This window comes from Ochotona princeps, chromosome 27 (genome assembly GCF_030435755.1).
Source record: "Ochotona princeps isolate mOchPri1 chromosome 27, mOchPri1.hap1, whole genome shotgun sequence".
Taxonomy (NCBI): domain Eukaryota; kingdom Metazoa; phylum Chordata; class Mammalia; order Lagomorpha; family Ochotonidae; genus Ochotona; species Ochotona princeps.
In genome coordinates, this window is record NC_080858.1 from 14,939,771 (window position 1) to 14,954,468 (window position 14,698).

The window sequence follows — 14,698 nt, forward strand, 5'->3', positions numbered from 1 at the left end:
TACAATGAGCAACAACATGATCAGTCCTGGACCGTGGAGTGATTCCAAAATCATTAGCAGTGATCCTGCAGAGAGAACTGACAGATTTCTTTAGGAATTGGTGTCCAGAGCAGGCTATCAGGGTAGAATGGACTGATGATCCCTGGTATTTAGACAACCAGGCTATTGAGACAATTACAAGTTTTTCTGTGAATTCCCTGATATTCTGACATATATTCCAGTCTCATTTATGTTTAGGTTCTTAGGAGTTAGCCTCTCATGGTCTAATCGCATCTGTGCCTTGGAACACTGTCTCTCAGCCTTCAGGATGTAGGATTCATCATCCAGTTGGTGTTGATGAGGTTTCCTAAGCCTTATTTAAAACGGAGTCTGCATGTGTGGGAAAACTTGATCACTTACCCTCATCCCTCAACTTCATTATCAGTGCATCTTCCACACGTGCTCACTGGTGACGACAATCCTACCTCTTGCCTTGTTATGCAACAAAGCAAGAGGATTTTGTTCTATATGATACAGTGTATTTACACTTGTGATGGAAATTTTGATAAAACGCACCCCACTCTCCAGTCCCATCTAACAATCCCTGAACCCTCCCAGAAAACTCCCATCATTGGCCAAGATGATGCCTCCTTGAGAGGAAGGAATAAACACATGTTTTTCTGCAGGAAAACTAAGGAGAGAGGAAAAGTATCAGTGAATAAAGAGGGTAATGTCTGAGGAAGGAACAGGGCTACCTAGTTGCTTAAGATCCATAATGGTTGGAAACAGTGATGGTTGTATTGTAGGTGTGTATTTGTATGTGTGTGTGAGTGTGTGTTTATGTGTGTGTGTGTGTACAAGTGTAGATGAAGACACAAGGATAAACCAACCACAACTCTTACCTTCAAATAGTTCTAGTCAAGTTCTAATTAAGCAGAAATATGAACCTACTTCTGTCAGGTAAGGATGTTAATGTGAATTCATGAAGCCCTGCCACAGGTTTGTCTCCTACCACCGTCTTTAGCAATAGTTGTCATGTGATCATTATATCACACTAGACCTCTTGTGTGGAAAATCTAAATGAACCATTCACAACGGTCAATGCAAGTACTTCTTAAGAAATAGGAGGGCATTGTAAAAAGTTAATGGAAGAATACAACTAAAATGAAGGTTTGTTTTGTGAGCAAAATATTTTGAAATCCATGATTTCGAAGGATCTTCAGAAAGTTCATAGAAACTAGTCTTTTCAAACAATTTCTGTTTGACAGACACACTTACAGAAAGAAGAGACAGAGGTCCTGCATCAGCTAGTTCACTGCCAAAATGGCCACAGTAGCTGGAGCTGAGCCGATCCCAAACCAGGAGTCAGGAGCTTCTTCCAGTCTCCCACATGGATGCATGGGTCCAAGGAACTGCCCCATCTTCTGCTGTGTGCTAGGCTACCAGCAGGGAGCTGGTTTTGAAGCAGAGCAGCCAGAGCCTGTATGGAACATCAGTACTACACGCAGAGCATGATACACTATACCATGATGCTGGCCCCAAAATGAATCTAAAAAATAAAAAATTCTGTGCCTGCACATCAAATTCATTGTACAAATAAGCTGATCTTTTAATTGCATGTTCCATGAAACTTTTTGAAATACCATCATACATATTCAAACAATGAGGAAAAATGATCATGAAAATTTGACGACATTTCTAACTACTGATTTTTTTTAAAAATTCACTCTTTATTATAAAGGTTTAAATACACATAATTCCTCTCAAGGTAAAACAACCTAAATTTGTGTGGATCTAGGTATGTTTGTGTGTGTAAGCATAAACTAATACATTTTTAAGTGAGCATATTTCTACTTTAATGTTGAAAACAAAGTGAGTATCATGGAGTGAAAGTTTATAGTGAAAAAAGATATTCACAGTACTAAGTTATAACATTTAAGATTACAAAGATAATAAAATAACTTTGCAAAGCATACGTCCGGTTTATATTACCTGGTAAATTTATCAAATTTAGCATCACCAATAATGGGACAAACTGATGCCAAATGCCCGCTGAGGTACTGCTGTGTAAAGGACACATTAGCTGAAATGTTCAATCTCAATACAAGAGTGAGAAACAACAGATGAAACAAACCCAATTAGGGGTCATGGTTTAAATCAATTGGCCTGTTCTCTTCAAGAAATATCAGTGTCGGGCTGGTGCGTTGGCTTAACTGGTTAATCCCCCAACTCCAAGGGCAGGGGAATCCTAAATGGGTATTTTTTCCGCTGCTGTAATTTAGATTTGCCTCCCTGCTTATGGCCTGGGAAAGTAGCAGAGAAAGGCCCAGTGCCTTGGGTCACTGCACCCTCATGGAAGAAGCTCCTGGCTCCTGGCTTGGGATCAGCTCAGCTCGGGCCATTGCAGCTGCTTGGGGAGTGAACCAGAGGATGAAAGATCTGTCTCTCTCTCTCTCTCTCTCTCTCCTTCTCTCTGTAAATCTGGCTTTCCAATAAAAATAAACAAATCTTTGAAAAAAAGAAAGAAAAATTCCAGTGTCACAAAATTCAAGGAAAAAAGTCAGGGGATAGGCCCAACACAGTACACTAGTGGCTGAAGTCCTCACCTTGCACGCACCAGGATTCCATATGGGCACCAGCTCCTAACCGGTAGCCCTGCTTCCTATCCAGCTCCGTGCTTGTGGCCTGAGAGAGCAATGGATGACAGCCCAAAACCTTGGGACCCTGCACCCATCTGGAAAACCCAGAGGAAGCTCCAGGCTCCTGGCTTTGGATAGGCTCAGCTCTGGGCATTTGGGAAGTAACCCCATGGATAGAAGATCCTTCTCTCTGTCTCTCCTCCTCTCTGTATATCTGACTTCCCAATAAAAACAAATAAATCTTTTTTTAAGTCATAGAATGCTTTATTTCTATTTTATTTGAAAACCACATAAAAATTAGAAGATAATGCATGGGGCCTAGCACAATGGCTCAATTGGCTAAATCATCACCTTGCAAGTGCCAGAATCCCACACTGGTTCACATCCCAGCTGCTCCACTTCCCTTCCAGCTTCCTGCTTGTGGCCTGGGGAAGCAGCAAACAATGGCTAAAATCCTTGGGCGACTAGAAGAAGCTCCTGGCTCCCAGGTTTAGATCAGCTCAGCTCTAGCCATTGTGGGTATTTGGGAGTGAACCAGCAGATGGCAGATCTTTCTGTCTCTCCTTCTCTCTATACATTTGTCTTTCCAATAATAAAAAATAAATGTTTGAAAATAAAAAGACAATGCATGACTCTTTTGATTCATGATCATAGCTAAAATAGTCATAAGGATTATTTTTGAGAAAATGAGGGAAATTTGGGTATGGACTATATATTGAATAATATTATCATCTCAACATTAAATGTCTTGGCCATAACACTGACATTGTTGTTATTTGGAGATTTCTTTGTTCAAAGAACATGTCAAAGTAGTAAGAGATAAAGTGTTATGATATCTACAGCTGACTTGAATTGTTCATTAAAAAATGCAAGAGAAAGTGAAAGTAAATCTGGCAAAATGTTAAAGGTGATAGGTTTAGTGAAAGCTTTATAGAGGGAGACACTGTACAATTTCCTAAGTTTTTCATAGGTCACTTTAAAAATTTTTTAAAGACCGTGTTAGACAAAATAAAACCAACCAGAGTTGCTCTTTAAATTCTTTATTTCAGATGCCCATTTCAGCCTAATTGAAGTCCATGTTTCTCATATAAGCACTCACTCTTTTATCAACTCAAAACAAGAAGTGTTGAATGAATGTTGCAGGTTGTAAGACATGATTGTGGTTTGTAACAAAGGGCTGGAAGGAAAAGACACGGGGACTTTGGAATCACATCAGGTTCCTAATGCTGATATAAAGCGGGAATAAAGGTTTGATGATGATACTATTCAGAATTACTCTTCTCCAATTCTTAATCTCTGCATTCCCTTCCTACTAAACCTAAGAAATGCTTACTACATTCTGCAAGCTCAAGATTGTTGAAGAGCATCCAAACAATGAGTGGTCAGATTGCCTTTAAAGATACAATCTATTCCTCAGCAAACTGTAAGCCATTGAAAGAGTGACTCCAAATCCAGCAAAGAAAGATAAAGCTCTGTTTGGCTGGGGAAGGGGTAGCAAATATGAAATCGTGTGGTAGATCCGGGCACCCACGAAGATCCTGAAGTGCAGGATAGCAGTGAAGGGATCGGGGCCACTCAAGGAATACAGAAGGCCGATGCCAAGAAATGGGACGATGTTCTCCAGGTCATTCAGGTGTGCCCTGTGGGAACAGAGGACCACTAAGACATTTCAACAACAACAGAAGGATAAAGGGTGAAGAGAAATGGATCTTCAAATTGAAAAGTAAGATTCACTTTTTTCCCTCCATTTGCCTTGCTTCCTTACTCACCTAACTTTCATGTCATGTTTGTTTTAATTTTCTTTTATTTCTTAGTATAAGGTAATAGATAACCAAGAGGGAAAGGTGTGCGTTTAACCTAGTGGATGAGGAATCTGAGGGCGGCATCTGAGTCCCTGGGTTTGACCCCTGGCTGAAGTTTCTGATTTCAGCTTCCTGTTAATAGTCACAGCAGGTTACCTGTGTGGGAGGCTTCAGTTGGGTGTGCATGGCCCCAGCCTTGGTTCTCTCAGCCCTTGTTTGGCATCTGGCAAGTGAACCCACATATGAGATCTCTCTCTCTCTCTCCCTCTTGTCTGTACCACCTTCACTGTCTCTCCCTCTCTGTCTCTCAAATAAACACATTTAGAAACCAACAAAGCTGGCACGTTGAAGTTTCTAAATTAGCAAAATTATATCCATTCAATAAAATGTTTTGGTAAATTGGAGATATTTTATTTCACAACAATTCAGGATTTTTCTAACAAGATCTCTTTTTGCCCCCAAAAGAAGAAAATCCGTTTTATTGTGATCATTCTTATCACTCTTGCATGACTTGCATCTGTCCACAAAAACGTTACTGAGAAAATTCTCCCCCACTCACCCATACTACCAGGTAAGGGTCAAAAATCAATCTACGTAATTAATATCAAGACTTTCATGGTCTTGATGTCAAAATAAAGATGCACACCATTAGCCTTTCAAACATAAGTAAAATGTTAGCTGATCTGCCACTAAATCACAAAAGGAATGAATCATGATGTAGTGAAAGTACACCCCAAAAAATGACGGGAGAGATTCGTTGAACTTTATTATCATATCAAAGGTTTTTTTTTTAAATAACTATGATGTCGCCACAAGGTTTCCTCTAATGCAAAACATTCCGAGCTGCTCTAATTAAGATTGTGAATATAAGGTGCATCCGTTATGCACTTGACATTTTATAGAAATGCCTAATTTTTAAATCTGATATCTTTTCTTTAAGTCTACAGAATTAATCATTGCTTTAGGTCCTGAGATTAGAGATGTGGATTTTGATAGGGCTTATCAGGTATTGATATGTATTTGTAAATGAAAACCACTGTTTCATGCTATTCTCTTTTGTTTCACATGAAATATAATGATTACAATTACTATTTAATGATTACTCTCACCCTCCGCTGCTTTCTGTTGCTGTCCCAAGTTATCTTAGGTTTCCTGACACAGATGAGGACAGGATGAAGACATGAAGAAGGCAACAGTAACCTAGACAAACAATGCTTTGGGGAAAGATTAAATAACTATTTTCTTTGAGTAAAAGCAAGAGAGAAAAGCGTGGAGCTCCTCTGTCCTTTCATTGATGGAACAGCTCAAGGGCTCTTGAGAACAAGGTATGCAAGAAAGGCCAACAGCACCACTTTCCACTAAAGAAAAACACTTGTGAATGACAACAAGGACTTCTGTTGGGTTCTCTGTGTTCTCCGGCAAGAGCACAGAGACTCCATCACCTCCAGTCTTGCGAATGTCAGGGCTGCCCTTCCCATGCTCAGACAACAAAAATTTAAAGTTGGGAAGGAACTAAGAAAGGGAGTGTGGAAAATAATGTCACTTCTAAGCCCACATGAAGCAACTGTAAACAGAAAACAATGTTTAAACAGCAGAAAGTCAAGGACAGTAGGAGATACTGGGAGCGCAGGGGAGGGAGGTCAGGCATGAAGGTTCCTTTGACTTTTCTGGCTCCTCTATTTTTTTTTTTCTAGCCTCTTTCTATCTTTCATTTCTTGTCGTTTTTGCAGGTCTTCAAAATGTTCTGATAGATTACATTCCTCATTGTTCTAGTGATGCCTGTGTTCCATAGACCCACATACTCTGCTAACCTGTGCCATTTCTTGTGCATGCTTTGTTTTTTGGCTCTAGTCCCAGGCTCAAATAAACCCAGCTCCACTAGTGAGCACCTGCTGAAGTTCAAACTCACGTTTCCTTTTGAATACTTCCCTCAGAGCCAATAACAGGCCCCTCCCTGGAATCGTGTCATTTTGTCTCTTTGGTGTCATTTACGTACAGCTGTCTAAATCTACCACCATGTGAATGCGAGTCTTCCTAATAGATCTGCTCACTTTCTGGCTGCGTCTGTACCTCCTTAATTCATCCAAGATTCCATGGTCCCATTTTGCTTTCTCCTTTGGATAAATGACCATGGACACATACTTCCTGTGTGACCATCCTGTGTTCCCCAAGCTAATTATACTCCATGCCTCATCTCAGACCCACCTGGATCCCAGCAGTACCTAACCTGGAAGAACATTTTGAGCAGTATCAGGGGGTGGCCAGGAAAAGAAGTCCATACAGAGTTTTTCTAATTCCTCTACCTCAATCACAGCTCTTCTCAGCAGAGTGTACAAGTCTCCACCAAGGAATTTTACCTAAACTAGCAAACTTTCTTCTCTCCTTCCTCCTTTCAAATCCTAATATTCTTTCCAAGCTCCTCCTTCATAGCATATTCTTGAACACCCTCATAATTTATACCTTGTCTCTCACCATTGTCACATCCAAGGGGCCATGGTTTCTTAGCATTCTATATTTCTGTAAATGCTATGCTTAATTTCAGGGGAAATAATTTAGCTCCCTGAAGGGCTGGCACACGGTCTTCAAGCTGCTTCATAGCATCACACTAGAAGGAACCGTGATATATACACACAAGAATCTTTTCCTTAAATGTCTGGTCGGTGCACTGGACCCACAGACGGTGATCCAAGTGAACATCTAGACAGTTCTTCAGTCCCTCCACATAAGCTCCAGCAAGTGTCACTTAACCTCCACGCTCAGTCAAGGGCGTTGCTCTCTCTGCTCTAACTGGCTCTCCTTCCCTAACTACCAAATCCTAGTATCTTTTAATGACTCCCTTTATTTCTTCAGTTGTCTTGTTTGCCTTTCAACGTTCTTTTGATCCTGTTGTATTGAATGCGTATGGTCTTAAATACTTTCTAGAACATGATAAACGAAGGGTTAAGTAAATAAATATGTAAGGTATTTTGTAATGATCATAGATTTGTGTCTACCCTGACTCTAAGCCAGTTTTTCTTGATATTTCAATACATATTATTTTATGCTTTTAGCCAGTGGTTCTGCACTGGCACATGAATTAATTTCCCACATACAGCAGAGCTTTCATTTCACTGCCAGCCCATTCAGTCCCTATCATCAGAATGTGCTTATAGCAACAGCTTTTAAATCACATATAGAGGTAATGGTAGAGGGGGAAAAAAAGTAAGTCTAAGTCAAAAATGAAAAGGGGGAGATTTAGGAAACTCTTAAAGGCATCTCCAAACGTATACAATTTTAATCTTTTCCAATGGTGTCCATCTTTTAAAGAAAACAACTGGAAAACGGGACCCCAAGTCTTTCTGGGGAGCCCCTCCCTTCCTATGACCATCACTGCAGGGCCAATGTCAGAACGCCAGGGGGAGCTGTGCACACAGCCTCGCGCCCTCCTCAACCACGTAATCTTTTCTGATGCAGGGGTCAATTGTTCTCGCATTTACTAGCAACTTGACTGGAAGAGCACGTTAGATCATGGCTTTCTTCTCTAGGAGTGCAACCTCGTGTGCACAGGAGGTGAGGGTGGAAGATGGGAAAGGATAGTGGAGAGAAATCTAAAAACCTAAAATATCTTGTGCTTAGACTCCACACACGAGACATCCTTGAATTTCTTTTCCACTCAAGAATGTATCTGATGGTCTCGTCGCTATCACTTTTGCACTTGGACAATGTGATGAGTATAGGGCCATGACCAGCATCGTGCTTGTGCTGTCTGCCCTAAAAAAGAGAAGCCCAGAATAGACGAAACTCTGAACCCTAACATGTCCTCTGCAGTTCTGACTACTCCGCAGAGCTTCCTAATTTCCTTTCTTTTTATCATAACATTAACAGCTTTTCCTCTGATATTGTTTGAAACCTCCACATTGGTTCTTTGTCCCTCAACATTTTAGATCTGCGTTCCTGGCCCAATCTATTTTCAAGCCTGGCTGACCTACACATAAGGATTGCTACATTAACAAGTATACAACTCCGTGAACACGTAGAACTTAATATTTGTTTGAAGTATGCAACGCAGACTTGCTCTTGGAAGAAAAAATATTCTTTCTTGGTAAATAGCATGGCGTAGGGTCATTTTGCAGAAGCAGGAAGGTGAGTCTAACTTTAGTGCTGAAACAGCAGGTACTCCAGAGAGCCTGAGAAGCCTGGGCAAGGGCGTGATGGAGGCAAAGGTTTGGCCAGGGGTCAGGTTGCCACTTGGGACTCTTGAGTGGCTGGTTGTTTCCTTTGCTTCTGCTTCTGGCTTTCTGCTAACGGTGCACTCTGGGAGGTAGCCGGTGATGGCTCCAGGACTTGGATCCCAGACATTCATACTGGGGACTGAGTTTGCAGTTCTTGGCCCGGTGTGGCCCAGCTGCAGGAGTGGTGAGCATTTGGGGGAGTGAACCAATCGTAGAAATTCTCTCTCTCTCTCTCTCTCTCTCTCTCTCTCTCTGGCTTCCAAATAAAATGAAAATGAATACAAATTTTGAAAGAGTGGTACAGTAATTCCGGGCACTGCTTAGGGTGAAAAGGCGTAGGACAACTTCCAGAGAGAGGATGTGGGCAGATACAAAGGGCAAACAGAAACCTTGATATGTCTGTGTGGTCGCAGTGTAAGCTCCTCCGCACCACATGCCCTCAAGTGCGTTTTCATACACTTCGGCCGACTGGTCACTGAAGTGGAGGAAGAACATACCATGCTGCGGAGTGCAGAACCATGCAGCTTCCCAGGAGCCCGGAGTCAGGATTCCCCTTGAGCCCACATGCCACCAGGGAGTTGGCAGTGACCTTGGGAGTGCATCCACTTTTTTTTTTAGGATTTATTTATTTTTATTGGAAAAGCAGAACAGATTTATAGAGAGAAGGGGAGACAGAAAGATTTCCAGCCGCTGGTTCACTCCCCAAATGGCTGCAATGGCCCGAGGTGAGACAATTAGAAGACAGGAGCTTCTTCTGGGTCTCTCACACGGGTACAGGGTCCCAGGCTTTGGAACATCCTCTAGTGCCTTTCCAGGCCATAAGCAGGGAGCTGGATGGGAAGTGGAGCAACTGGGACATGAACCGGCGCCCCTCTAGGATCCCAGTGTTTGCAAGGAGAGGATTTAACCATTGAGCCACTGACCAGGCCCAGCCTTCAGACTTCCAGCTGCGACTCAGAAGGGAAAATGACCTCAATCCTAAAGGGATCACTCACCTCTGAATTCATAGAAATGAAACTCTTGTCCTTAAGTTTGTTCATCTATTCGTATTCATCCAAGTGAAGAAATATAAAATATACGCATCATGTTTCCTCTAAATTTTCACTACAAAACTGAATTCTGTAATTAAAGTACACCTGTACAGGGTCAGGTACCATGGCACAGTGAGTTAAGCCACCGCCCACAACACCAGCATCCTTTATGGGCAGCGGTTTGAGTCCTAGCTGTTCCACTTCCAATCCAGCTGCTTGCAAATGCATGTGAGAGACCTGGGAACAGTTCCTGACTCCTGACTTTGGCTGGCCATTGTGGCCATTTGGGAAGGGAATCAGCAGATACAATATACCTCTAGCTCTCCTCTTTGTAATATTTTAAAATAAATAACACCTTTGAAATAAATAAGTGTGTAAACATTCCTGATCCTTTAATTTTATGTTATTAAAAAACACTTTTATTTGAGGGGTATATTGAGAGAGGTGAGACAGGCAGGGAGAGAGAAAGAGAGAGAGAGAGAGAGAGAGAGAGAGAGAGAGAGATTGTATCCATAGGCTCATTGCCCAAATGTCCAAATGAGCAAGTGGCTGAAACCAGGATTGAGGAACTCAATCCAGGTGTGAATGGCAAGAAAATAATTACATGATCCATCACTACTCGATCCAGGGGCTGCACTGTTGGGAAGCTAGAGATGGGAACCAGAGGTATATGGGATCCAGGCATGCCAATGTGGGATGGGGGCAACATATGTGGTGACATCACAGTTCAGCCAAACACCAGCCCCAAATGTACATGACTTCATTATTAATTCCTTGAGAGAGATCCAGAAGGATACTACAGCATGCATCACTGTTAGAAAATACTAAGGAAAAAGTATACAAATGCAACTATTTCATGTCAGAAAAAGAAAGTGATTAATAGATTGGCCGTGGGATCCCAATCTGAAAGAGCTTGCCATTTGCATGACTTGCTGACAAAGATTAAGAAAAATAACTCTAGTAACAGAATTCAATGTGCTTTTAAATTGCACATATTAATTATAGTGTTAGGAGGCCTTGGAGATAATATGTTGGCTTATTACTTTTATCGTTCATTAAATTCCCGATACATGAGACATAACATATATTAAAATTTCCCTATTTCACCAAAGAATGTCAGCTTTCATATTTTGAATCATATGCAAAACCCCTTAATTCTTCAGCCTTTCCTGTATGTTGGCGGACTCACTTCCAAAGATGACAAAATACAACCAATCCAGTGACTCTCCTTTGCCTCCTGCCTGCCACTAGTTTTGCCAATACTATTCCGTCAGAGTAAAGCTGAACGATGAGGTGCAATGAAAGTACAGCCACCGTTGTCATGCTGTGCAACGGCACATCCTGGAGACTTCTGAAAGCCTAGTCTTTTGTAATGATCCTGCAGATAACTAAGCTGCTTTCCTATTTCCCTATGAACTCCATATCTTTGCATATCATCTGGGTCAGAATTTCTAGATCACGGAAGTCATTTCTGGAGACAGTGGTTTACCTGCGGACACGTTCCACTCTGTCATCGGTTCTGAGAAACTTCTTGGCGTTCTCCCCTTTGCCAAAACTTGCACAGTCTTCAGGATTGGCAAAAACCTGCCCCAAATACCAAAACCAAAAATTACTCCAGATACCAAACAGGATGAGGCTACTCTGCTCATTCAGTTATTTGCCTTTTATAGGAAGAAATACATACATCCAGGTTGGCCTTGAAGGGGGAAAAATGGAACAAAAAGTCATACATAGAAGGAACGAGAAGCAGTTACAGTTTAAACCTGAGTTTTTATTAATAATGTAACATTTTTAAAGAGTAAATAAGAACTTAAGAGTCAGTGCATTAAAAAATCGTAGGAAAAAAGTAAGCAAAAATGGAAAACAGATAAAATGTTAAGCCGTCTATTGTGATGGTACTAGCATTCTTTTCACAGTGCATTGAGACGGCTTCCCTTGAGGATATTAACATTGCCAAGTGTTTGCCTCTGAATGTAATAAGCATACTTGTCAGAGCTGTTAGAGAACAGGTAAAAAGCATAAAACAGTGTGGGGTGTGCAAAGTATTTTTCCATCCCCAGGATATGACTACTGCTTTTCCTAAAATGGATTAGACTATAGGTTGAATAATGCAGTAAAATTTAAGAAGCCAAATAGCACTTCTGTGAACAACAAGTACACATTCTAGGACATATGCTCACAGATTCCTGCTTGCAATTATTATGCTGTTTGAAATTATTTCCCTGTCTCTTTAAACATGCATTTAAAGATATTTAAGTGTGTCTTGCTCCTTAATAATTCATAGCCAAAAAATCATAGATGATAAAATTAGACGTAAGCATAAAAAAAATCTCATAAGTATTATAAGGTTCCCCTTAACATGAATATTTATCCCACATAAAGAAGTTGAGAAAACCTGATGGCTACGCATTCACTCTCAGCTCTTGTGGTCACGGTAACCCCCTATATAAGTAAGTGGCATATTCTAGACACTCAAGAGACACATTTCAAACAAAGAAACAACGGAATCTCACCCTTTACCGGTTTGTGACCCAGAGTAAGCCAAGGCTAAGAACTCAAAGGTTTTATCCTCGAACCCTCCACTAAATTCATCTGTTGAAATTAGCCCCCAGTTAGCTGCCTTTGGTAAAGCTTCAGGAAGTGGTCAGACCATGAGGATCAAACTCACGAATGGATTTTAATGGCCTTATACAAAGAAACAAAGTCTCTCAGTCTCTCTCTCTCTCTCATCTCTCCCTATGGAAGAGGGATAGAGGCCTTGTATAAATAAGGAATTTGGCCCTCTCTAGATCTTCTGCCAACTTGCTCTTGAACTGGTCAACCTCCAGGACTCTGCAAAATGCATGTTAAACCCAACCCAGTCAATGTTCTTCTGTAACAGCAGCCTGAACAACACAATGACTTAACCACTGCTATAGTTCCTCCATAAAATGAGGAAGCTGAGACTCACTTCACACACAGTGCTGCCAGAGAGCGGCTCTATAAAATGATTCAGTGCTATACCACATGTAAAAAGTGTCATGGATTCTGGCAGCCCACAAATTTAAATTCCCTTCTTCTCTTATGAGATAGGAGCATTCCTGGGTGGCGTTTCCTTCCTTCGTAGCATTTCACGCCTAGAGATTAACGTGGACCTGGTGACAGTAGTCACCTTGTAGCCTTTTGCTCCAAAACACCGCCCCATCCGAGTCTTACGAGTATGCGTTTTCATTAAAAGGCAGACATCCTTCCATTACGGCTCAAGATAGTATCAAGGAATCGTCTAAGAAAACAAGCTTGCAGCACCTTACATGTTAGGGACACACAGCTTGGGCCAGGGTGGACATGTGGTGCAGGGGCACCATTCATGCTGGAGTGGCTGAGTTAAGTTTTAGTTCTGTTCTCAATTGCAGTTTCCTGCTAAAACGCACCTCGGGAGGCAGCAGATGATGGTTAAAATAATTGGGTTCCTGCCACCAACATGGGAAACCCAAGGTGAGATCCCTACTACTGGAGGCAGCTAGCCCAGGCCCAGCTGTGGTGGACAATGCGCAATGAGTCAGCAGATAGAGGATCTCTCTCTCAAATAAAATGAAGCTAAATAACAAATTAAAATGTTTAAAAAATTACTCAGAACAAAACAAAGAGAAAAACAGGCGATTTTCCCACAAGGAAAAGTTGTTGGCTAAGGACAGAACTACACTAGTGAACCCTTTAAACTTTATCACATAGCCTTGCTCTACCACTCCCTACATCACAAGACTTGTGTGCCTACAGGATAGGATAGGAGCTTCAGAAACTTCGGTCACCTTCCTCACCCTTCTAGCTTTCTCAAAAAACGTCTCTGCAAGGCTGGATAGCAATATTAGAAATATTATCCACTTAAGGAGTCCAAAGTACACAGCATTCAAGAGGCTTATCCCAAACAAAAAGATGGCACTCTGTGAATAAAAACTGTAATTCTCAGGTTTACTTCTCTCTCTCTCTCTCTCTCTCTTTCTCTCTCTTCCCTATCATTATTGCATTTCGTTTAATATGGCCTCACCTTATAATAGAATGGAAAACACTGGGCAGCTCTTTGGAAAAAATGGCTTTTTTCTAAGTTCTAATTGGCAACATGAACTCATAAATTATTCAGTTTCCTTAAAAGACTTGGGTACACCACATACCTCTTATGTGAAATCTAAGCTAAAGAGATAAAAGAAACAGGGAAGAATTATTTACTAGACTCTCATAAAAAGCAACTGTTTTACAAAAACATCAGATCCATCTATGTACAATGATGGGATAGCCTACTTGCAGCATTAAACAGTGTTATTAGGCTTAGAAACAGTAAAAACTTCAGTTAGGAAGATTGCTGGATAGAATTACAACTCTTCAAACTAAGAAATTATTACCTCCAAATATCTTACCTTTCTTGTCAATCTATAGAATGCAGTTGCAGTACTCATAAACATCATTTTTGAAAGAATAATGGTAGCATAGGATGCAAAGGCCCTGAACACTTCATTTTCCATCAGGTTTGTGATGTCAGACATTTTTTTAAACTCTGGAATCTTAAAAAAAAAATTGGGTAAGATGGGAAGAACAGAAATAAATGTTTCAAATACCTTGATTATCATGAAGTATGCTTATATCATAGCATTAACAATATAGTTCTTTAAAAAAAAGATTTATTTATTTTTATTTCAAAGTGAGACATACAGAGAGGAGGAGAGACAGAGAGAAGGATTTTCCATCTGTTGATTCACTCTCCAAATAGCCACAACGGCTGGAACTGAGCCAATCTGAAGCTAGGAGCCCGGAGTCTCCTCCAGGTCTCCCACATGCATGCCAGGATCTCAAGGCTTTGGGCCGTCACCCATTGGTCTCGCAGGCCACAAGCAGGGAGCTGGATAGGAAGCAGGGCTGCTAGGATTAGATCCGGTGCCCAAATGGGATCCTGGCGCGTTCAAGGCAAGGACTTTAACCACTAGGCTACCGCACTGGGTCCTAACAATATAGTTCTTAAAAATATCCTGGGATACTTGCAGAAGAAATGATCATTCCATTTAAAA

General features: G+C 41.2%; 1 protein-coding gene across 1 annotated transcript; it reads right to left on the reverse strand.

Moving 5' to 3' along the window:
* Positions 1-3,642: 3,642 nt before the first annotated feature.
* MGST1 (microsomal glutathione S-transferase 1) lies at positions 3,643-14,213 on the reverse strand. Its single transcript, XM_004592592.3, has 3 exons — positions 14,054-14,213; positions 11,152-11,246; positions 3,643-4,258 (listed from the first exon to the last, which is right to left on the reverse strand). The coding sequence occupies exons 1-3, from the start codon at positions 14,177-14,179 to the stop codon at positions 4,012-4,014; spliced, it is 468 nt and encodes a 155-aa protein (XP_004592649.1). The 5' UTR covers positions 14,180-14,213; the 3' UTR covers positions 3,643-4,011.
* Positions 14,214-14,698: the final 485 nt, after the last annotated feature.

What these genes read in the sequence shown, in the direction of transcription:
- MGST1 (XM_004592592.3), bottom strand. Translation starts at nt 14,179, where the DNA reads ATGTCTGACATCACAAACCTGATGGAAAATGAAGTGTTCAGGGCCTTT. An exon ending in TCTATAGATTGACAAGAAAG is followed by an intron (nt 11,247 to 14,053) that starts GTAAGATATTTG and finishes TATTTGGGGCAG; the next exon opens with GTTTTTGCCAATCCTGAAGA. An exon ending in AGAGTGGAACGTGTCCGCAG is followed by an intron (nt 4,259 to 11,151) that starts GTAAACCACTGT and finishes CTGTTCCCACAG; the next exon opens with GGCACACCTGAATGACCTGG.